Source organism: Vigna angularis, chromosome 4, assembly GCF_016808095.1.
Source record: "Vigna angularis cultivar LongXiaoDou No.4 chromosome 4, ASM1680809v1, whole genome shotgun sequence".
Taxonomy (NCBI): domain Eukaryota; kingdom Viridiplantae; phylum Streptophyta; class Magnoliopsida; order Fabales; family Fabaceae; genus Vigna; species Vigna angularis.
The window spans coordinates 41202779-41227845 of NC_068973.1; the positions used below are offsets into that span (position 1 = coordinate 41202779).

The 25067-nt window shown below is 34.6% G+C and overlaps 1 protein-coding gene across 2 annotated transcripts; it reads right to left on the reverse strand.

Annotated features, from left to right (window-relative positions):
* Positions 1–1716: 1716 nt before the first annotated feature.
* Positions 1717–24634, reverse strand: LOC108342811 (uncharacterized). 2 transcript variants are annotated; one of them, XM_017580623.2, is made up of 39 exons: positions 24423–24633; positions 23910–23989; positions 23657–23756; positions 23333–23440; positions 22829–22945; positions 22461–22611; positions 21140–21387; positions 20810–21004; positions 20588–20664; positions 20402–20519; positions 19676–19759; positions 18960–19055; positions 18787–18888; positions 18609–18677; positions 18055–18150; positions 17864–17971; positions 17351–17464; positions 17086–17169; positions 16809–16937; positions 15881–16079; positions 15642–15776; positions 15398–15441; positions 11418–11501; positions 11229–11297; positions 11067–11143; positions 10356–10425; positions 9935–10084; positions 9441–9506; positions 9196–9340; positions 9004–9068; positions 8854–8919; positions 8601–8694; positions 8304–8340; positions 8103–8160; positions 7835–7945; positions 7401–7468; positions 6767–6833; positions 6610–6678; positions 1717–2049 (listed from the first exon to the last, which is right to left on the reverse strand). In XM_017580623.2, exons 1-39 carry the CDS (start codon positions 24465–24467, stop codon positions 1963–1965), a joined length of 3882 nt encoding a protein of 1293 aa, XP_017436112.1. In that variant the 5' UTR covers positions 24468–24633; the 3' UTR covers positions 1717–1962. The 2 variants fall into 2 exon arrangements, with proteins under 2 accessions (XP_017436112.1, XP_052732041.1); XM_052876081.1 differs by lacking the exon at positions 16809–16937 and having other exon boundaries at positions 24423–24634.
* Positions 24635–25067: the final 433 nt, after the last annotated feature.

Here is a 25067-nt window from a genome sequence, read left to right on the forward strand (position 1 = left end):
GTTCAGTTTTGGTGAGGAAATAATTCGAAGGAAAATAATATTTTGATATTTTAGTTGGCTGAATCATCGTTTATTTAACCAAAACCTCAGAGAGATTCGTCCAACGTTGAATCCAACGCAGCAATCATGTACTGTAGTTGTCGTTTCCATTATTGCCTCATCACTATTCCACTAAGATTGTCTATTTTCTATTATGCATATCCATGATGCACTTACAAATTTTAGTTTAATAAAGTTGCAACAACGACACATGCATAAGATAAGATGTTGAGAAATAGCAACCAGGATTCCAGGGTTACTATTCATGGTTCCAAATATAAGATATTAAATGGAACACTTTTTATGTGAATTTTTTCTAATTTATGTTAATCACTCTACATTTCCATTCGAGGTATTCATGAAATAATTATATTAAATCGGTTGTGAGGGTTCAGACTAACTAATATCTTTCTCAAGGATGAGTTTCTTACCGTATATTACTCCTCCAACAAAAGTATTTTCAACAAATCAAAACCACGAGTAGTCATTTTCAATCACGATTCACGTTTACCTGAAGATATAGGAAACATTGTACTCATTTCAGCCGATCACTAAGACAAACCTGACTCTGATATCATTGTTAAGTCTAACAAGAAGGAGGTTCACCGGAGAGACATAAACACCAATGAATTAATGAGTCTTTCACCTTTATACAATATTCTATTTTCTCATTTCTATTTAATGTGAGACTTAAACTCATACTTAGATTTCCAATATTGACATGACATTTTTTACACCATATACTTTTAGAAATTAAGAATTAAGTATATTATATATGAGAAGTTAAACTCTTAATACTATAACATGTTAAGTAAGTGTAAATTAATAATAACTCTTCAATATGTCTAATCGCAGTACATCATCAAAGGTGAGGTGGGTTATTCACTTTTTATTTATGAATGAATACATCACCTACAAATTCGTAGTTGGTGACTACGTACAACTGTTGTCTTATCTAAAACTTGTTTTCTTTTTTTTATTAATTTATTAGCGATTAAGTCTACTCATATTTTCTTGCGTCAGAGGCCCATTTGGAACAAGATAAAAATAATGAAAAGAAAAACATATAATATCTGTTTATGAAAGTATGTATGAGTGAAAAAGTAATATACTTAATTTATGTGATTTTTACCGTGAGAAATTCAGTTGTAAAATCATAATATTGGATGAGTATAACTATTACTTCAGCCAAACTTTATGCACCAAATATTTGTAACTTGAGTTTTATTCATATTTTTACAATAGTATTATCTTTGTGACTTTCCCATGGTGCTTCCGACTTTGTTATGATATCAATCTCCTCCTTCTACGATAAATGAAATATCATGTTTGCCTCATCCTTTGTTAACTCAGCACAATCTTTGAATAAAATGTCTTAGTAATTTCAATCGGACTTCAAGTTGAATTATTGTAATAGAAATAAGAAATTAATTTTGAATGGTGAGATTTCTAATGAATCCTTAATATAATAGACATGCCAAATAAGAAGTGAGAGAAAAAACACTTAATATATATAATGATAAATGTCACTCAGATTTGTTCATATATTTTTTGAAGTCAAGTGATCTCTTAATCAGAAGTTTGTTTTAATGTTAAAAACTTAGAACTGCAAGGATTTAATTCAAAAAAATTAAACTAAAAACACTTGTAACAAAAAGATACATGTATACACTCAACTGAAAAGTAAATAAAACTAACACCTATATATTAAATTAACACTTTAATTTGTTTTTTCACAAACTTCCACATTACATTACATAGAAGATATTATTATATAGGTACAAAGAGTAATAATGATAAACAAGTTAGGGGGATATGTCAAAATTGCTGTATTTCCTATCTTCTGTTTGGCCTATAAAATTCTGTACTTTACAGATGCTTCTGCATTGCTAGCGGGCAACCCATCGTTGAATGCCTGTAATTTTACTGCCGTGAAGATGTTGATGAACGATTTTCCCCTTGCTCAGTGATAGAACATCTTGAAGGTGGACCAAAGATGCTTAATACCACCTGCACCAGAAGGAGAAAAAAGGCATAAAAATATATTTCCAGTATCACGAACCAAGTTCAAATATTATGGCATAAGTTTAAATTATGATTATAATATAATCATAATTATAAAAGAAATTCCATATATCTAATATATCCTTTTTGTTCTTTTAAATTATTGAATCCATCAATAATTAAAGAAAAAATTAAAATTTTCAGTTATTGGGTTTTTAATGTAAATAACTAGTGTAAGAAATTTATCTCTTATTTCATTTGAAATTTTGTTTTGATAATACATTATAAAAAAAAATTAAGTAAAATGTACTTTTTATTCTTGTCAAAGAATAACAATTCAAATATGTTGATAAATTCTTTAAATTTAAATGGTTAAGAGCATCTAAAATAAAATAATGAAATTGAAATTTTGTAGTTTTCTCTTGAATATGATATTGGTAACTTAGTAACAAAATTGTTAAATAATAGCAAGTAAACAAATAAGTTAAAAAGTCATGATAAATATTATCATATTTGTTAATGTTTTCAAATTTAATAATTGTGAGTTTTATCTCTAAGAAAAATAATTTTTGAATACTAATATTTTAAAACAATAAAAATATATTATTATATATTGTGAAAAAAAATTAGGCGGGCAAGTTTACACACCAAGTAAGATCCGCCACTGCTGAGAATACAGTACAGCTGGGTATCACATCATCGATTTTCTGACAAAAATGTTAACCATTATTTTTCCGGGTACAAGTATCCCACCAGTTGTGGAACATTTTTTTGGGTACAAGTATCTTACGAGTTGACAGATGTTAACCCCGTCTATCTTAACCAAAGAATAAACTCTCAGATCGGTTCATGGATTGATCCTGTTGCTTTCGTTACTATTTGGTAATGTAAACTTTTTCTTATGAGTTTTCTAACCTAATAGAATTATGTTTTTTATGTTAAAAATGATACTCACTTATATATTTTTCTTTAATATGCTTCCAATTATTTCAAATAATTGTAAAACATAATCCAGTAACTCTTCTTCTCCCAATGCAATAAACATTACATTTTCAATAATTATTTGATAATTCTTAAATTTAAGTTTATTCCTACGTAACTCTCTCAAATACTTAAATTTTGTCTTCCTTCGTCCAGACTTTTAATATGCATTAACCCACACCAAACTTGCTCTTTTCACCAATAGCTAGATCTTTTTATGCTCCCTCGTGTTCCTCTTGCGAAAATACAGTCGGGAGGTTTTCACTCTCCAACTCAAATATAACTTTATCAGAAAATTTTGATTCCTCCAAATACTTTTGACATTCAAATAATAAACCCACTGCTCCAAGTTTTCAACACACCCACAGCTTTATTACGTTCTTCAAATTTTATTTTACGCAGACAACATTCTTCCTGAGGTGCAATTACATTATCAACAATTTGGTCGTCACTCGGCATTTATCACTCTTCAATCTCCTTCTTCTCCTCGATCAAGGAATTGATCTCCCTCATATCTCCTCCTTTTGCATCTTTCAAGACTCGTTAACTCGTGTTAACTCCTCTTTTAGATCACTGAGATTTTGCTTCTGATTTTTGTTTATCTTTATAAACTCATCCTTCCCCCTTCCCACCGTTTCCATCTCCTCCTTCAACATCCGGACGTGATTCTCGAGAGCTTTTCAACACCGAATCTGGCTCTGTTTTCAACTCCGAGACGTCTCTTTGTTTCTGTAACAATTTTTCACCTTCCAACCCAACTTTCTCCCCTTCTTATCGAAGCTTCATCTCGTTCTAGAATCCCACAATGAGGACTTTCAGTTCACATTTGAGACCTTCAACCTTGCTGTCTTTCTCTTCAAGGAGTTTGTCAAAGCAGAGGTTCATCTCCATGACCCGGCTTGTCCACGAAAACTGAAGTGATCGGTCTCCAATCCGGGCTCTCCACTAACTCCTCCAAGTTCTCCACCGAGTTACCCGCCGGATACCCGTTTTCCAACAATTTGTGCATTACCAAGCCCAAATTCTGGCCCAGACTCTATTCTCCTTTCTTACTCACAAATCCTAGGGTTTTCAGTTCAAAGAGAGCAATCGTCTCATTCTCCACTCGCGGACTGTCCTCCATCCACCTAGAAGCGTCGCGTTCTCCTCCGGCCGGCCCAGTCGCAGACGCCTGTTCGCGCGCGTGAGAGAAGCTTCACTGCTCCATGGGACGTCCTTCCACCAGCACGATCCATGACTGACTTAGCATTTTATTTTAAGTTCGCTTTTGACCGAGAGAAGCCCGCGAGAATTAAGGGGAGAAAAGTAAGCCCTAGTCATTTTTCTTTTCGTTTTATTTTTTTATTCTCTTCAAAAATCTAAACCCTAAGATGTTGGGAGGGATGTGCCCTCTGGAGTAAGAGAATGGAAGGAGGAGATGCTGACTTGTTCGCGAAGGTGAGAGAGGACGAATCCTAGAGGATTTCGAAGCAAAACTTTGGAGGTTTTATGGTTTTGGGAAGAAGAAAGGCAACATCTTTGAGAGTGAGAGAGATTTCTTGCGTTTTTGAGAAAACATGGAAGAAAATATAATTATTGAGGAAGTGAGGCAGACGAAAGAGAAAGAACAGGGGCAGCTCCTTAGGGTTTGACTGGGAAGAAATGGGGACACTATTTTTCCTTATTCTGATTCGAAGAGAAAACCCTAAAAAGAGAGTTGGGCTTGATCCATTTTTACATAAACTTAAAAAGTTAAAAAAAAATTACTAATGAGATAAAATTGTGATTTCATTATTCAACTGCGGATTAAAATATGAATAATGTGATACCGAACTCAATTTATTAACAAATATATGTTAAAATATTTGCTAATTGTAGCTTTTATCCACATGTATTAAATAGTCGTAGTGGATTTTACTTGCGAATACTTACAGGTATGAGTTTTTTTTCATCCCTAGTCATGATACCTCCCTAGTATGTTCGAGTTTTCTTTTCCTCTTTCGGAGTTCTTACACAACAACTTGACGCTTTAGATTGGCAATTCAACATCTGGGCTTCTTGCCATCAAGAGAATTCTAATTTCTTCATGGGCTTAGGAGATTTGTCTCTTCCTTTCTCTCGTCTCGACAATATTTTGCTATGATTGGTCTTATTGCAATAATAACATTTGACCAATCTACTCATTCGCATATTTGCCATGTTTATCACATTTATAACATTCAACATCAGACTTATTCGACTGACCTCCCCGATCTCCCTTTTGTTTATGGCCACGCCAATTCTGCTGACTAGTTTGCTCCTTGTCATCTTTGTAATCAGTTCCATCACCATTTTAGCCACAACCTCTTCATCCATGGCCTCTTCCTCTAGGACCATCTCGGCCTCAAGTGTTCCGAGCACTTGCCTTCAGGTCAAGTTTTTCCTGAAGTACCTGATCAAGTGGCTCAAACAACGTTCTCCTCCGCTGCTCATGTGCCTCCAAAGACCCAGCAAGCCCTTCAACCGAGAGCATGGTCAAGTCCTTGGACTCCTCAATTGCACACACAATATTCTCAAAGTCCTTATTCAGTGACCTTAGGATCTTATCCACAATACAACTTGTAGGCAATTCTTCACCCATGATTTTCTTAATGCGGCAAGTTGGGCCATTGCTCTACATCTTCCGCGGGCTCTTTGTAACCATTCGCTACAACATCCCAAATGTTTTGGGATGTTCTCCACAATACAACTTGTAGGCAATTCTTCTCTATTTCTTCTGAGTTGATTTGCTACCGTCTCCACTCGAGATATATACTCGATCACTTGTTCTCTACTCTCCATTCTCAAACTCGCATCTGAGAGCTTGAAGTCTAACTTGCTTTACACGGTTATCATCTTTGTAAACTTTCTCAAGAATCTGTCACACTTCTCTTGAAGATTTAATATTCATTATCTTCTCAAAGCCAGACTCATCAACAGTTTGATACAGTATGTACAAGACTGATTGATCCTTCACCCGTGATTTTCTTAATACAGCAAGTTGGGCCATTGCTCTACATCTTCCGCGGGCTCTTTGTAACCATTCGCTACAACATCCCAAACGTGTTGGGATCCAGAAGGACTCTCATCTACACACTCCAATTGTGAAAGTTGACTTTCTTTGTCAACTTAGGCAAGGACATACTGTTTGCTAGGTTGGCCATCTCTCTCTCATTATCTATTTCTCACTCGAAGACTAAGGTTCTCTCAACTCCGATGCCAATTTGTTAGAAAATGACACTCACTTAGGTATTTCTGAATATGCTTCTAATGTATTTTCATTTCTCATGAGCCTTTCAATTTATAGGACTAACAATAGGCCTTTCATCTACTAACCATAATGTTCCCAATTATTTCAAATAAGACACTATAATAATTGTAAAACATAACAAAGTAATTTCCTTACTCTTCCTCTCCAACACTACTCTTAATAATTATTTGATGACTCCTAAATTTAAGTTTATTCCTACCGTTTCAACACATGTGGTTAGAACCAAATCATTTGAGCTAAGCTAAATTGAAAGCTCTAAACACCATAAATTGAGAAGACAATAATTGAAAAGGACGAATCAAGAATACATCACTGACCGGTAAAAAGACAAGTCCGTGCAAGAAACCAAGAAGCACTAACGACAAGTACATCCGAAAGTAATAAATCTGCAAAATGAAAAGGTTAGTTATAGCAAATATAACATGCACAAAAAGTAGTAGAAAATATAACAGTAAGGCCTTAAATTCATAATACCACAAATACTTCTGTTCTTGAGAAGCAAAGAACAATAACTCCAACCAGCTTTGTTAATGTGATGCCACTGCAATCGCATGAAGAAGAAAATCTTATGCCGAAAAAAAAAATACAGCACACGATTTTAAGACAAAAACATGGGATGCAAGTGCTGATGCAGCACAATCGCAGTGAAATAGGTGTTCGCAAATACATTGAGAAGCAAACTCTAGGAATAAACTATGCATGATTTTGTAAAAAGGACCACTGACATTCATAAGTCTAAACTAAAGAATATGTTGACTATTTGATTTATTTCCTTCACTATAAGGACAGAGAGGGAAGAATGACTTCTTCATTGTACGCATGTGTTACAAAAAGATTAACCCGTCCATACAAGGCCAGAATTTCCTATAACAAACGCCCCTCCTTAAGAAGCCGACACTTGGCGGCTTGGAAAATTTGGGACTCCCCCAGTGGTAGGAGTAGGTTCCCCCAAGGTTCGAACTCGAAACATCGGGTTCGTTGTCAGGCTCTGATACCATTGTTACAAAAAGATTAACCCGTCCATACAAGGCCCAGAATTTCCTATAACAGCATGCATGTGTGCAATTCAAGCAACTGAAGATTAAAAAAAAACCTAGCAAAAAATCACCTGAACACTGAAGCGCCCATTGTACTCAAAGCTTCCTTAGCACGTTGATCTCTGTCTCCACTTGCTACCTGTAAGGACAAGATTTGGTCATGTGGAATTGATAAAAACTAGTTCATAGAAAACATGATAATATGTAGCTCACTATTACAGAATTCAAAGCTTTTAACTAATCCTATTATTACTTAGAAAATTACAGTAGTCATATAAGCATTTTTATCCATCTACCGCCCACAATTATGAGATCAAGTTTTAAGGGAAGACTCAACAGCGTGAGGCAGAAATATATGGAAAACAGGGAATGATGTTGAGTTACAAAATTATATCTCACTGAATTCTACTGAAATCAAGGGAAGAAATGTTAGATTTAAACTTTTAGATGATGACTTAGGTAGAGGTGCATCATGCGTGCTGTGTAAAAGCTGAGTAATACTAACACTGAAAGAATGAGTCATATGCACACAAAACTCAACAGCAATGCCCACTGACATAACAAGGTTGACCACCGAGAGAGCATTCAACTGGATATTCAGAATGGTCATCACTCCCTACAAAGAAAAATCTTGTAATTAAAAAAATAACTTAGGTGATTCAAATTCTAGATATCAAGCACCAACATAAATGTCGGAATGAAAAAATAACTGTCACTAGTCAATTAGCAAGAAAGTGAAAAATAAAATAACAGTTAAAACAAAGGTAAAATACCATAAGATCAACAACAACCATTGCCAAGACCAACAAAATTATTGATGAACTCCATAAACTGCATGAAAGTTTAATGCAAAAGAGGATCAGACCAATATTTGATTAATTCATCAAATAATAACTCGTTGGTACCTCTATCTAATTCAGGAGTTAGAAGTAAAAAACATCTTAAACCATTTGCTAAAATAAATTCATGCTCACCTGCCCGTGATAACCAAGCACACGATAAAAACTGCACCTGTTACATCACTGAATGATTAAGATAATGTTTTATAGGCTAAATACCAACATACATAATAAATAAATTACACTCTGTATTCATTAAATACATGATTATATAATCTAATTCTTCTAAAAAAATTGCATAAGATATACCCTCAACACAAAAAAATTTCCCGTGAAAGTAACAACGTACAACAACGACAATGCAGAATAATATATTTGCATAGAATTCTCATCAAACCACTTTCAGAAAACCACTCAAGTCTCAACACTAACCAATAGCTATAGCAAGGTTGATCAGTGCAGTCTTCCATATATGAAGGTATTGCTCGAAAAACATATAAAACACTGAATATGGAAAGATCTCAATCTGCATCAGAAAAGGAATGTTAGGTTGGATATAGAAAATGAGGTTAAGATCTAAATCTGCCACTTGAAACATAAGTTCAATCTAATTGAATACCTTCTATTTCTACATTATGCAAATGGCCAAAAATATTTTATTCAGAGGGTGAACTGATTACATTACCTTTAAAGAATCAGAAACTCTTGCACTGAACTCTCGAGCAGCCCTCATAGAATTAACGTAGTCAATCTAAAACATATTTACAGTTAAACATGGAGTCTTTGATACAAATAAGAATAACTAATTATAGAAGAAGTAACATAGAAATACAACCTGCTTGTTAAGTGGGGTATGATATGTACGAAATGATGAGGCGGGAATAATGCTATTGTTGTAGCCTGACAACCAAAACACAATCAAATAATTCATGCCATATTACACGTTAAACTGATTCAGACTTCAGGACTTACAGAACAGAATTTGAACTAGACATAAAGTGAATAAAGTTTATTTAAATCAATGAACCTTTCAGTTCAACACTGCTGGTGTATGCCCCGTGACCCCCTTTTGCACAATCAGCAGATGGCAGAGAACTAAGGAACCATGGCAGTTTCTCCCTAAATTGAGTTGTAGATGGACGATCATTCTGGAGATCTGAGTGACGGAAACACTGCACAGTTTATAAAGTGCTGGAGTAAGGTCTCAAAAGAAAAAATAAAGTATTCAAACAATAAATAAAATAAAGAGGTTGAAAAAACTTGTTCAATTACCGTTGTGCAATCTTTACATGTTCCTACTGAAACACAGGAGCTGTCCCCAGGAGCACAGCAAGGAGGCTAGAAAGAAAACAAAAAATCTTTCAGCTAAAATTAAGTTATTGTATTCTTTGACTGCTTTAGAAAAATGTTATCCACCATCTACATCTTTTCTCTCAATCTTTTGTACAGAATTTTAAACCTAGCACCATTTCTTTGAAAATATCAATTTTTCATTTAAAAATATTCTTAGATTATACAACTAATAAAGTAACAAAACTGAAAATCTTAGATTATACAACTCTAACACATTAAGTAAATTGGTAAACTCCAAGCTATGATCATTAATCTTCATGCACTATTGAGTACATTCCCTCTTATCAAGGCAAGTTATCTATTAATTCATCGTGAACATTTTCATAGTAATTCTATCAAAAAGTAAAAGGAAATATGTATTATAACAGAATAAGATTTTACACATTAATAGCTTACTATCATATGCACCTGACCTGATCATCAGGAGGGCAATAACTCCCATTTGTAAACTTCCTGCAGCACCCAAATGCTTCTGGAGATACCCAGACTAGAAAATCATCAAGCCATGAGGCAGCTGGCTTGGCAATATAACTTGTGTCTGGTACTAGGGCCGCTTTAGCAATCTACAAGGTAAAGAGATGTCATCCATTAAAGGGAGTATCCAAGTTATCACATCTAGGAAAAGATGAACAATTACTTTAGCACACAAGTAGATGGATAGCATGGCCTAGGCACTCAATCCAGGCAAAAAGAACTCCTAAAGGCCTAATTAAGAAATGATGGATTTGTAATAACAAATGTCTAATAACCAAAAGAATGGTTACATAAACACTCTCACACATATGGAGCAAATAAGCCAAATATGCAGAATGATCAGAGTCACATAAGCCATACCTCATTTAAAAGAGAGTCTGAATTGCATCGGCTAATGGAGCAAAGCTGGTTTGTTTGTGGAGATTCTGAGCTGAGGTGAGGAAAATAGTATTAGAACAAATCATCCTTAACATTAAAAATACTTAACCAAGGTTAGGCATCTACATTCCTCATCCAGTGGTATATTCAACTTAAGCTGTTCAAACACTAATAGCATATCTCTATTGAAGATGGAGTAAAGAATTCAAAACTTCATAAAACCATTGTCGGAGAAAACAACTTGTGACCCATACCACCTCGTATCCAAGGAAGATGAATTTAGAAAAACACAATTTTCTTTGATTCATGTTATGGTAATATTAGTTTGTTTTATTATTCGCATATAAAGCCTACAAGCAAGAAAGAAATATTACAAAAATATAGCATTAAACAATAGATTAAAAGATGACAAATACTATATACTGTGACTAATTGCAGAAGTTGAAAGCACAAAATTACATTATATCATGATTTAAGAAATTAATTCATTCGTAAGTTTGGACCAAGACTGGCAGTTATCAATATTAGTAGTACAACTAAAAATAAACATAAAATTGGGTGTAATACACACAAAATAACCATGCATTAATATTCCTATCACTTGCCTCCCAGCAAATTAACAAACTCTGCAAATACTAATTTTCTCTATACACAACCGTGGATGGAGAACAAGACACAATAGGTCCAAATTACCTGTAATTATAGTTTTTCACAACAAAATACACAGGAGGTCCAATTCTGAGATATTCTGAAACATTACTAAAATAACCCTGCAGAAAGATAAACATACTATTTGAACACATGCACGTAGATAAAATTTCAAAGGAAACATAAAGTCTGAGCCAAACTTTAAACCTGAAGATACGAATCTCGAGGAAGAACAATCTCTTGCTCTAAACCAGGTTCAACTCTAGTGCTCAATGCCTTTGTAGTTCAGATAGATAAAATAAAAAGAGCAGAATAAGGAAAGGATTGCATTAGAAGCACAAATGTATAGTTTAACTACTTTTGAAAACTGTAGCAGAAACATGTACAAATACTTACAATGCTAGCAAATGCAAATCCCACAAAAACAGCTATGACAACTATTTTTACACCCCATATACTCAGAATGGGAGCATGAACCTCCTGAAAGGGAAAATGTACAGGAAGGATAAGAAGCTAAGTATAACTAATTGTCACTGAATTCAAAAGACGTGTAAAAACATTAAAAATGACTAAAAAAAATCAAAATTTGGACAAAAGATTCAGTCTTCATTACTAGAAGATTACCAAAATGTTTAAAATATTAAATTACATATTAGTTCCTAAACTGTTCAGAAGTTTTTAAATAGGTCCTTATATTTTTAATCATTTTATATTTAATATTTTAATTTAGATCCTCATACATATAAAACATTCCAAATCAGGTTCCTAGTTGGTAGCCAGGGTTTCATCAAGTACAAAGACCTAACTAAAAATTCTCAAATAGTTTAAGCAAGTCACAAGTTTCAATATCAAGTTCTCAAACTATTTGAGAAATTTCAATCAGGTCCTTCTAATTACAAAAAACCTTAACAGAAAGTTAGCTACAGACCCCATTGAAAATGAATTATAAGTTCAGGAGACCGAATTACAAACTATTAAGGTATAGGAACCTATTTAAAAATATTTAAACAGTTCAAGGACTGAAAGATTAATTCAACATAATAATATGTATAGCAATCAAATTTGAATCCCAAGTAAGGATTGTTGGATAAATTTTAAATGGACCCACATGTTTTTAATAATATGAAAAGAAGTGTGGAAAGTGTCAGCATATTTCCACCGTAAGTGCATCTCTTAGTCAAAAGGAATTAGGTATTGTGTTGGCATCATTATCCATGTAGTGAGTGGAGATGTTAGGTAAGCTTTGGTTGTTTGGTTTTATTATAAATGTATGCTTGATAGCTGTGAAAGGAGTGTGGCACACTAAAGTGTGTGCACCGTGGGAATGGGCAGAGAGAAGCCTCACGGTTTTGTGAGAGAAAACCAGAGAGAGAGAAGCCACCAAAGTCATGGTGTTTTGTGATAAAGGTAGAAGGGTATGCAACCCATGAATAGAGAAAAGTACAGAGAGAGGGAGTGGCACACCACCGAGAAGAAAAAAGAAAGAAGTGGGTATTCTTGTGTGTGAGAAGAAAGAAAGGAATATTGTGAGTGTGTGGAAAGAGAGAAAAACAGAGGAGTGTGGTGTGTGTGCCGTGAAGTACCAGAGAAGAAAAGAGGGGTTGCACTTTGTGTTGGGTTGTTATTGTGTGAGTTGTTTGTTGTGAGTTAGAGAGATTAAAGTATTGTGTTTGTATGTGTATGTTCTGGATAGTTGTCCAGAAAATTTATAATAATAAGAGTACATTTCCCAGATTTATACAAAGTGGTTTAAGAGAGCGTTTAAAATTTCTACAAATTGGTATCAGAGCTGTGAGAGTTTGAGTGTCCGAAAAAAAAGAGTGAAAAAAAAGAGAGAGAGTGAAAAGAGAGAGAGTAAGAGATGGTTGATCTTGCAAACAGTGTCCCTGGTTCAGTTGACCAAGTGAGTCAACTATAGTGATTGGAGTCTGCAGATGAATGTTCTTCTTGGATCCCGGCGTTTGGGATGTTGTGGAGTGTGGGAAATGAGAACCCACAAAGAACGAAGAGCAAATTTGTGACCCAGTTTGTTGCGGTGAAAAAGACGCGAGTGAAGGACAGAGAAGTCCAGCTGCGGTGAGAAGATAGCAAAGGAGGCATCTTCAAAAGACGCATGCACGGGACAACTATGTTAGGCAAGACCGGCTTCAAACTCTGAGAAGGGGAGTTTGAAAATTTGAAGGAGATGAATTCGGAACACTCAAGACCAAGACGATCCAGGGAGTAGAGAGAACAGAGAAAAGAGATCTGGGAAAAGAGGTCGAGATGTAAAGACGAAGAATCGATAAAACCCGTTTAAAATTTATGGGGGAGTTTTGTTGGATAAATTTTAAATGGACCCACATGTTTTTAATAATATGAAAAGAAGTGTGGAAAGTGTCAGCATATTTCCACCGTAAGTGCATCTCTTAGTCAAAAGGAATTAGGTATTGTGTTGGCATCATTATCCATGTAGTGAGTGGAGATGTTAGGTAAGCTTTGGTTGTTTGGTTTTATTATAAATGTATGCTTGATAGCTGTGAAAGGAGTGTGGCACACTAAAGTGTGTGCACCGTGGGAATGGGCAGAGAGAAGCCTCACGGTTTTGTGAGAGAAAACCAGAGAGGGAGAAGCCACCAAAGTCATGGTGTTTTGTGATAAAGGTAGAAGGGTATGCAACCCATGAATAGAGAAAAGTACAGAGAGAGGGAGTGGCACACCACCGAGAAGAAAAAAGAAAGAAGTGGGTATTCTTGTGTGTGAGAAGAAAGAAAGGAATATTGTGAGTGTGTGGAAAGAGAGAAAAACAGAGGAGTGTGGTGTGTGTGCCGTGAAGTACCAGAGAAGAAAAGAGGGGTTGCACTTTGTGTTGGGTTGTTATTGTGTGAGTTGTTTGTTGTGAGTTAGAGAGATTAAAGTATTGTGTTTGTATGTGTATGTTCTGGATAGTTGTCCAGAAAATTTATAATAATAAGAGTACATTTCCCAGATTTATACAAAGTGGTTTAAGAGAGCGTTTAAAATTTCTACAAATTGGTATCAGAGCTGTGAGAGTTTGAGTGTCCGAAAAAAAAGAGTGAAAAAAAAGAGAGAGAGTGAAAAGAGAGAGAGTAAGAGATGGTTGATCTTGCAAACAGTGTCCCTGGTTCAGTTGACCAAGTGAGTCAACTATAGTGATTGGAGTCTGCAGATGAATGTTCTTCTTGGATCCCGGCGTTTGGGATGTTGTGGAGTGTGGGAAATGAGAACCCACAAAGAACGAAGAGCAAATTTGTGACCCAGTTTGTTGCGGTGAAAAAGACGCGAGTGAAGGACAGAGAAGTCCAGCTGCGGTGAGAAGATAGCAAAGGAGGCATCTTCAAAAGACGCATGCACGGGACAACTATGTTAGGCAAGACCGGCTTCAAACTCTGAGAAGGGGAGTTTGAAAATTTGAAGGAGATGAATTCGGAACACTCAAGACCAAGACGATCCAGGGAGTAGAGAGAACAGAGAAAAGAGATCTGGGAAAAGAGGTCGAGATGTAAAGACGAAGAATCGATAAAACCCGTTTAAAATTTATGGGGGAGTTTTGTTGGATAAATTTTAAATGGACCCACATGTTTTTAATAATATGAAAAGAAGTGTGGAAAGTGTCAGCATATTTCCACCGTAAGTGCATCTCTTAGTCAAAAGGAATTAGGTATTGTGTTGGCATCATTATCCATGTAGTGAGTGGAGATGTTAGGTAAGCTTTGGTTGTTTGGTTTTATTATAAATGTATGCTTGATAGCTGTGAAAGGAGTGTGGCACACTAAAGTGTGTGCACCGTGGGAATGGGCAGAGAGAAGCCTCACGGTTTTGTGAGAGAAAACCAGAGAGGGAGAAGCCACCAAAGTCATGGTGTTTTGTGATAAAGGTAGAAGGGTATGCAACCCATGAATAGAGAAAAGTACAGAGAGAGGGAGTGGCACACCACCGAGAAGAAAAAAGAAAGAAGTGGGTATTCTTGTGTGTGAGAAGAAAGAAAGGAATATTGTGAGTGTGTGGAAAGAGAGAAAAACAGAGGAGTGTGGTGTGTGTGCCGTGAAGTACCAGAGAAGAAAAGAGGGGTTGCATTTTGTGTTGGGTTGTTATTGTGTGAGTTGTTTGTTGTGAGTTAGAGAGATTAAAGTATTGTGTTTGTATGTGTATGTTCTGGATAGTTGTCCAGAAAATTTATAATAATAAGAGTACATTTCCCAGATTTATACAAAGTGGTTTAAGAGAGCGTTTAAAATTTCTACAAGGATGTAGCATAACAATTAATCTCTTAATATGAGTGTACAATTTATTATTATATCTAGGTTGAAAGTAAATCCTATATGCTTTCACAAGTATCACCAAACATTACTGCTGACATAGATAATGATAATTACCTTCATATATCGAGCCAATAAGCCAGGTTTTCTTTGTCCAATACCTGAGAAGTTATAAATACGTGAACTTCAGTGAAAGTGACCGAAACATCCAATTTTGAAAAGTAAAATACCATATTGTTAATCCAAAGATATAGTTATCGAACAGGAAAGAGGGAAAGCTTACGATGAAAATGAAAAAATAAAATAAAAATATGCAATGATAAACATAGAAGTTTCATCTTAGATTAAAATGTAGTCATACCTATATCAGGGTCCGCACGTACTTTTATGCATGGAAAACAGTCAACCCTCTTATCCTCCGCCCGCAAAGAGTCAAGAACAATCAAAGCAACAAAAGCAGTAACTTGCAGGAGAAAGTCCAAAAGAACAGCCAATGCTGTGAATGAAAGTGAGAAGGAAAGCTAAGGATTAGCATTAGACACTAAACAAAAAACTGTGACAGAAGCAAAGGTATAAATTTCCAAGAGGATAAAAACTTACCAGCAAACATGGAAAACACACGGATTGCAGGCATGGAAATAAAACTCCCAACTGCAAATGCTAAAACCTCTGAAACACTGGCCAAGGTTATTGATGGTCCAACTTCAACAAGTGCATTGCTTAATCGTTCTTCTAAGGGCAACTCCAGTCGTTGTCTTTTTACCGCATGAACTAGTATACACATATTATCCACCCCAACCTAAGAAGATTCAAAAAGAAAAACAGGAAGTGAAGAACGGTAAAAAAAATAAGTTGGTAAATTGTAATATAATATACAGATTTTACAGAACCAGTCACTGGGTAATATACTGTTGTTCTGGTAGTACACAAACTCATTTCTATAAGAAGTTTAATGATGACAGAAATGCACTGTAGCCAATCAAATGACACATTGGAATATAGCCAGGAAAACAATAATTTGAAGAAAAGTCCCAGTTTCATTGATGTTGTTTATCTGGCTAGAGCAAAACTAAAGATAATTTTTGGTAGCATTCTATATTGTTGTTTTGTATCATGTTCCAAAACCAACAATGCGCACTTTACTTCACATTCTTTGTCTCTAAACATTAAGGAAGCCTCACTACTTTTAACTTGATTCCTCATTTCTACTCCTTATACAAATGAGAAATTCCTTTCAACATCATGAAACTTGCGTAAACTTACCAAAATAGTGAAAGTTTACAGCAATTAATCAAGGAAAATACTCTATAGGCTTTTGCTAATGAAAATCAAATGACACAATGAGTCATGTAAAACATCATATCCTGGTGAATCAAACAGATCTAATTTTGAGCAAATAAACACTAATTTCACGAAAATGATGATAATCATTACCACCAACACAAATACCATAAACTAAAAAATAATTATAAATATATGTTTCATTAATAGCCATCATTTTATAATTTTTAAGCTAAGCAAAACTTACGGCTAGGACAAGAAAAGGGATAACTTCCATGATGATCAGAGTAGATTTTACACCAAGCACACTAAACAATCCAACCGACCCAAGGACAGACAACAAAACAAGAATGACTCCAGAAAGGCCAAGTAGTACCTGTAATCCAAAATTATTCAATAGAGATTAAAATCAGAAATGATTTCCATAAGTAAATACTAATGAAGGATTAGGGAGGAGGAAAGATACAGAAAAAAAAAAATTGAAGTGGAGGAAAGGTGGCTTGATATTGTGGTTGAGACAGCACCTTTGAAGAAATATAGAAAAATGAAGGCTGCAGTGTATCCCCTAGAGTAAGAGATATATACGCAAACATCACAAGATAGCTAACCTGCAATAAAATAAGGTACAACAGAAGAATTAAACAAATTACACCTACAAAAAGAAAATTTTAATTTTGGAAATACATGACATAGAACTTGTTGAGATAAATCCATAATCATGCCTCACGCAAAAGAAAAATTAAAGTACTAAGGACAAGCATGTGTCAACAATAGAAAGCATAATATTACCAATATAGTAATAGCGTCTGCAGTACTTTCTCTTTTCAACTCTTCTTCAACAGAGCTTTCAGATGAAAAAGCTAGCGTCAAATTTCTCGATTGTACCATTGGTAACAGTTCATCCTATCATAAAGGACACCATAGATGCAGGAAATCAGGAAAACTAGAATTAGTGCTAGAAATAGTAATGGCCTGATTCCATTATACATGACCATATAACATCACAAAGGACAAACAAACATATAACTAAAACATTTAATGCACCTTTGTACTTTCCACAAAGGAAGACCTTGGACCCAGTTATGGAATGTGTAAATTAAAATACAAATGTGAACACTTATACTCATCAGGAATCATACCCGTATAAAGTATTTCCTAGGAATGGATGAAATTGCAGCAACCTAAAGCAGTTATTTCTGCTCAACCAAATTGGCAACCAAAGCTTTAAAATATACAGTTGATTGTTGACTAGCAAGGTGGGACTAATGGTGCCTAACTGCAGTCCATATACAGGATACTAACCTTCACCAGCTGAACAAAGGTCTTCTCCCAAGCAACTGCCTTTCTTGTTCCATTACCTTCTTTATCAACAGCATTATTTACTGGATAAGTTACAATGAATGCAGATGCCTGTCTTGAATAAATCACATTGTAGTTATCATATGTTCAACAGAATCCCAATCATTCACAATATAGAAGGAAAGAGAGAGTACCCCTGAATAATCATTTCCAGAAAATCCTCCTAATACAGTGCTTGGATCAAGAGGAGCTTTAAATGCACTCATACATTGGTCTGCTGAGGAATAATGCTGAACGACCACAACATTAGAAAATAATTAGGTCATTTTGAAATTACATTATTGACTCCTCTAAAATAAGGAAGTGCATTTTAGATAACAGTGCAGTTATAATCATTGTGTAGAAAATCTAGGATTGAGATTTAATAATTTTGAAGTTTGCGATATCATAATTTCAACCATTACTATTCTAATCAATTGTATAAATATACTTGCATCATCTAAAGTGCAGCCAGTCAAATCCACATCAACGAGTTTATCAGCTACTGACTTGCGTGATATTAAATTTAAAATTTAGTACAATGCACACCAAGAAGGTATTCCAATTATTTGTCATGGTTCTACATCTCTAATTACTCTATGCAAGAAATTAAAGCATATTGTAAAGTGCAGAATATGTAAAACAACAGTAGAATTAAGAATAACTAAAACTACAATCCACTTGAAGATGTAAAGTTAACATTTGGTACCTCGAAACAGTAATTGAGATGCTCAACTCCCCCGTAATCATCAAAATTTTTGGGATCCATTTTGAAGTACTGTTAATCGAAAGGGGAAAATTGCTATTAATAATTTTTAAAATGCAAATTCATTACAACAAATATGAAGAAACATTATAGTTTTGTGGCTACAAATCAATAACTATACCTGCAGGACACTTTGAGTGGCACAATCTTTGTCTAGTGGCTTCATACAGATGTCTTGCAGAGATACCATCGAACCAGAATAATTAGCACGAATTGCATCAACCTGAAAGCAAAGCCCTCAATGCAACATAATGATCAAAATACTTCAGTAGTACTATAAGATGTAACCCACACCTTTTTCTGTATTTCAAACAGAAACTTAATGTTGTTCTCTGACACAATTCTTGGTGATGTACTATTTACATTATCTGGAACTGTTGCCAGTATGAGCTGCAAACAAAAAATGGCTGTCATTTATTAAGATAATTAGCAAAAGTCTAGCCTGAATATTATTTCAAATTGCCTCGTGTTGCAAAATGAAGGCTAGTGTTGACTTAGTATTGGGAAGACAAAATCGATATCAACATTAAGATATGAAAGGAAAACTGACAAACCTCTTAAGAGCGAATTACAATTATACTATTATACATTTTCATCACCTCATGCCCTTTTTGATAAAAATGCATGTAGGGTAAAGCTTTAATAGAGAAAAAGGAGTTTTTGTTCCTTACAAGTTTATCTTTCAGTACATGTTATTCACTGGAAATGCATGTAAGTTGAAAGAAAAATAAATAAGAAATACACATTTTTTTTCATGAGTGAAGCAAAGAAGTAACTGAACAAAATAAAATTAGCAAAACTTTCACAGGGTGGAGTTGTTGCATATTGTACTGATAAACAAACTCTGAAGATGCATATAAGGAATCTTAAAGCCAAATAAAATAGAAAGATACATCTTTTTTCCATAAGAGAAAAAAAATAAGTGACTATAAAATAAAATTAGCAAACAATTCACTTGGAGGAGTTGTTGCATATTGTACTGATGAAGTAAAGAGGATCAAAACAAGAACCTGTTCAATTCTGTAAAATGGAGCAAGATGACTGTCAAAAAACTCCTTCTCTTGTGCTGCTTTGCTTCCAGGTCCTACCCAGAGCTAAGAAGTGTAGGAAGTTATTTTTCCAAATCCGAGTAATTTAGAGAAACATATATCAAGATAAAAGAAAATATTATTCAGATATCAAGTAGTCCTGATAGTAAACCATAACACATGATAACAGTATGTTAAAGCTACCTCTTCCCAGCCTATACGTGTTTGTTTATTACATTAAATTTCCAAATTTTAATTGTTCATTTTTCATCTTCATGCTGTAGCAAAACAAATCTTCAATGACCCCCTCCCCCCAATTTCCATTTTGAATTAAAAATTACAATCAGACATTAGATTTCTTGATACTCTTATTAGAAAAAATTTCAACCAAAAACTTTCCTCTATTATATGAAAGTGGAAAAAACTCAAGTGAATGGAGCCAAAAAGAAAAAAAAAGACCAGCAAAAGACTTGTGCTGCATATATAAAAAGAGCACTGAAAATCAGTAAATAAAAAAACAGTACATTTTTTAACCAGACAGCTAGTTGCTTAAAAGCTTCAGAAGTGAGGTGAAAAAATTCATTGACTAAATATGAAAATCAATTGCACTTGTATCATTTAACAAAATCTAACAGGAAAAGCTTGTACAGACATAACAAATTGAGACAGCATTTTAAACAAAAAGTGTAGCAACTACATGATATTTACCTTCTCAGGTCGTGTCTCAACCTTGAACTTGATTAGACCAACACAAAGGAGAAGAACAATAGCGATAGATGAAGCCAACACCACAATCGGATGTCTAGCTACGTATGATCCATATTTCCTATTTGCAAAAGTGAGGTCAGATGACATTCTACTTCAGATGATATATGTTGAAGCATAGACACTAACCTGTAAAAATTTGTCATATATCCCTGCACAGCAGAGAGCCGAACTTCATGTCTGTTTTCTCGAGCATCTTCCATCATCTTATTTATAATCAACATCAGTTAAAACAAAGTCAGAATTGAAGAAACATGCATAAGGAAGGAAAAGAAACAAAACTTATCCTTTTAAGTTGAAAAAAAAGAAATGATAGACAAATATGCTAAGATTAAAAAGTAGCATACTAACATGAATCTGCATTGGGAGGTTCTCATCCTTCTCCCTGTTACGGGTATACAGGGCACCATCACTGATGACATTAGACACTGATTTAGTTCTGTATGTAGGTTTTCTTTCTCTTATCCGATGATACAGTCCCCAACCTAAGAACACACAAATCAGTATAATGTACAAGACTGCCAAAATCAAGTCAACACACTTCACCTACAAATGCCAAAGGTAAAACCACGTTAGTTAATAATACACAGTAGCCTCCACAAACCCCAATTCGTTCATCATTATTAACAACAAGCAAATACATCTGGTAAATACCATAATCATTATAATATGCTAGCTTACCACTAAAGTCCCAACTTTCACGGAGCATGAATCCTTCTTACTGGTGGTAGTTGAAGATGAAACGGAGCATACTGAAGAGGAAGGACAGTCACCACAAGAACAGCCAAGAGAAATATCACCACATGAATAAGTTGAAACATTCATAGGTTTCATGCCAGATGACTCGGTTGCATTTGACCTGAATGTAATTGCGTATGGTGAACCAAGACCACCAGGGGCTGCTTTTCTACCAATAAAAGCAAACCAATCTGGGAAAAGTATTCTCAGTATTAGAATCAAACTTTCAAGCAATGAACTAAAAAATAACTTTAAACAACTAATTCCCTGTCAAAAGGAACATTTACGTTTGCTATGCTGCTAGTGTCACATGTCAGTCAAATTACCGTAATGATAGTCATAAAAGTTTTTTTTTTGCATAGGCAGGGCTATAAGAGCATATCAAATTATGTTCACGAGGAAAATCCTGCAAAAACCTTGAAAATAAAATTCAACAAATAACAAAAACAAATGTACTCTACGACAAGATGAAAAGTTTGTTTCCACCATTGCATGTATGTTAGAGATACAAAAGGCAACAAAGAATCACAAACCAATAACTCTAATGCATCAGTGCATGCCAGTTTACACAAAGAGACAAAAGAATAATTAAGGAGAGGTCTTGCACATGTATTGCAATAATATCTTTGCTAAAACACATGCAGAGTATACAAAAAGCATTATGCAAGGCAATTTCAGTCTCAGGCTTTATCATTCAAAGTTCAGAAGAAATATTCCCTCCTTCCCATTTGTTGTTATGCTTTAGAATTTCAAAGGTAAATTAACTTATTTTTCTCAACTATCCTCCACATAAAAACTCTGAATTATTTGAAATTTATTTGTCCTATGTTTACAAGCAAGTGGAATGCATAGAGAACACCATACTTATTTACACCACTTTGGAAAAAATAGTGAGAAACATGAATTAGACAATTTGGTGGGAAATACTATAGTAAATAAAAATAAGAAGTATGGTGGCAGGTAGTAGAAATTTTAGTACCAGTTCACATTTCTTATTGGAATTAGTAGAGAAAAGTAGGAATTTAGAGTATTAATTCATTATTACTAATGATTAAGACACATGTTATGAAATAAGGGTTTTTAGTTCAAATTTACATCCAAATTTATATCTTAATCCACGTGCAACAACCTTAAACATGAAAAGAAATGGGAAGAGTGGAATAATATATTTCTCCGTTTCTGTAATTCAACAATGTGGTCTGAAATCATAGACATGACATGAGTAAGAAGAAACAATACTTAGTTAGACTTAAAAGTACAATACCTTTAAAATTTTGAGCACCAGCACCAATGAACTGTAGAGCTCGAGAATTCATAGTGCCAAACTTTACCTCTTTGCATGATTCATATAACCCTTCACCATAAGCATCAGCTATTAAATAATCAATCCCACCCACTGTCAAATTACCATCAACCTGTAAGTTGTAATAATTGAAGTCTATTAGTAGCATTCGAATTGTAAAGGAAACATGGTAGCAGGCTATGATTTGCATCAAAAATACTGACAATAGTAATATACAAGAACAACAACATCAAACAGGCTCCTTTTATAAATTTCTTGTGGTTAAAAGAATGATAAATAACAAAACTGAACATTCAAAGGTACAGCACTTGGAATGTGTAGGATCTTACATTGTTAACTGAGGTTACATTGATGAATAAACTCTGGTTCGGAGAACACGTAAGCTCACAAAACAGATTCAAAAAGTTTCTTAAGCATGCTGGACAACCTACAAGAAAAGGAATGGCCTGCCATAATGTACAATGTGTTAAAGTCATGTTGCACAGAATTTCAAAATTTTGTGGCAATATTAACTAGAAAGATTTAGACACGTATAAAGGAAAATTATGACTAGTCAAATATTAGTTTCCATAATTCCGTAAAGATCTTTGAAAACAGTGAGAGACTGTGAGATAAACTCAAGTCTTAGAACCATGACGAACTTGCATCTATAATAATAGAGAGAAAGATAGAAGATTGACCTGTTGGACTTGCGTCCTTAATGTGTCAAACTGAGCTTATGACTAGTCAAATATTAATCTTTGAAAACAGTGAGAGACTGTGAGATAAACTCAAGTCTTAGAACCATGACGAACTTGCATCTATAATAAGAGAGAGAAAGATAGAAGATTCACCTGTTGGACTTGCGTCCTTAATGTGTCAAACTGAGCTTCTGTACAACAAACGTTCCCAGTAATTGTTGGGCACAAACTTTGGATCTTGGATGAGAGCAAATCATCTGGCTGGGGAAAAGAGACAGACAAATTTAAATCTTTAAAAGTTCAAACTAGAGGATGTGATGCAACTTTACCTTTATGCTTAAGATAAAGAAAATCAAAGTGCAATATCAAATATCATATCACAGAATAAAAATCTAAATGAAAAGAGTTTCAGAAAATAAATCTTTTGAAAAGAAAAAAGATATAGAGCAGATGAATGAACAATAAAATGAGAAATACCTTCAAAGCTGGGGAACCATATGGACAATTCACTACTTTACCGTCACTGCGCTTTCCACAAATGTCATACATTGCACAGTAATCCTGGGAATGTTTTTCCCTGTATAAAAAATGGAAATGAAGTTTTCTCCGCTATCAGATCGAAAAACACGAGCAATCAATTCCAGTCTTGTAACTACGTTCATGTAATGTAGTGTAGATACACAAAGAAACAGGATTTTAGAACTGAAGAGACACGGTCAAGAAAGACTACCCCACTGTGTTGGCATTGGATGTCAAAAGAAGTCTTGTGGACAAATTGTCCGCTTCTACTGAAGATAAAATTAGAAAGAACTGCAAAACAAAAACCACATAAGTTAGCTATCAGACCAAATCAGGTACTAATTCTCTTACTTCCAAATCAACTTCAAGTCAGTAAAGCGATCACAGTCTGAGCCGCGTGATGAAAAAGACGATGCTGTTGATCAACAAAGAACCGTGTTTCCTTCCTATCTCATTGAAGAATTAGAGAACTCATAGCGTTCTCTTCTTACTCTGCAACATTTACGAAATCTTGAAGCAAGTTCTTGGTCCAATTATTTCATCCTTATTTCAATTTTCTCGGCAACGACACATAGTATAAAAAGAAATTCAAGAAATACAGGCGCATAGACAAAATCAGGGGAACCATCACCAACTCGGCGCATAATTCCAATTGATGAAGGTCCGTAACCAATGAAGGAAGGAAAAATGCAAAAGGTGTGAGAGAGTGGGAGAGAGAAGTTGCCTGTAAGAGAGCTAATAAGGTGAAGAACCCTAGGCGAAGATCCATAACGGAGTAGGTCGCTCCCAAGAGCTCTTCTCTGGTGAAAGAAAAGCTTAAAATGCAGTGACAGAGTGACTGAGCTTGAAACCGTTTGCGGTTGTGGCACACTGCAAGTCAAAAACCACATTTATAAGATTACAGAGTAGACAACTCATATGTGACCAAGACTCGGTGTATCCCGCGTGACGTAGCCTACTCTGCTTATTTCTAGGGGTGTTGATGTTTGAATTATAGATTTTTCTCAACCCCGCCATTTAATATTGTCCTAATTTGTTTACTGTTACTAAAACAATTTAAACCAAAATTACACATTTACTTCTCTCAATTTTTCTGACAGAACTTAATAAAAAGTTGATTTTTAATATATTTTATATTTAATTTTATAAAATTATTTCATAATTTAAAATAAAAATACAATTTTATTAGTGTTAAGTAAGTATAGAATAAAAATAAAGTACAAGTATATCATCACCTCAATTTAAATGTGCTCATTTATATTTTTTATAGAATTAAATGGTTCGTTAAAGATTGAATTTATTAGAGCGGGCAAAATAAGTAATCCGACTCGACCCGGTCAGATTCACCACAGGTTGGTCACGAGCTAAA

Bases quoted from the DNA above. Each gene is read 5' to 3' on its own strand.
- LOC108342811 (XM_017580623.2), bottom strand. From the start codon at position 24,467: ATGGATCTTCGCCTAGGGTTCTTCACCTTATTAGCTCTCTTACAG. The intron at 17,170-17,350 runs GTAATATTATGC...ATTTTATTGCAG, and splicing joins CAGACGCTATTACTATATTG to GTTAGCTATCTTGTGATGTT. The intron at 8,341-8,600 runs GTTAGTGTTGAG...GTGATGTAACAG, and splicing joins CAACCTTGCTATAGCTATTG to GTGCAGTTTTTATCGTGTGC.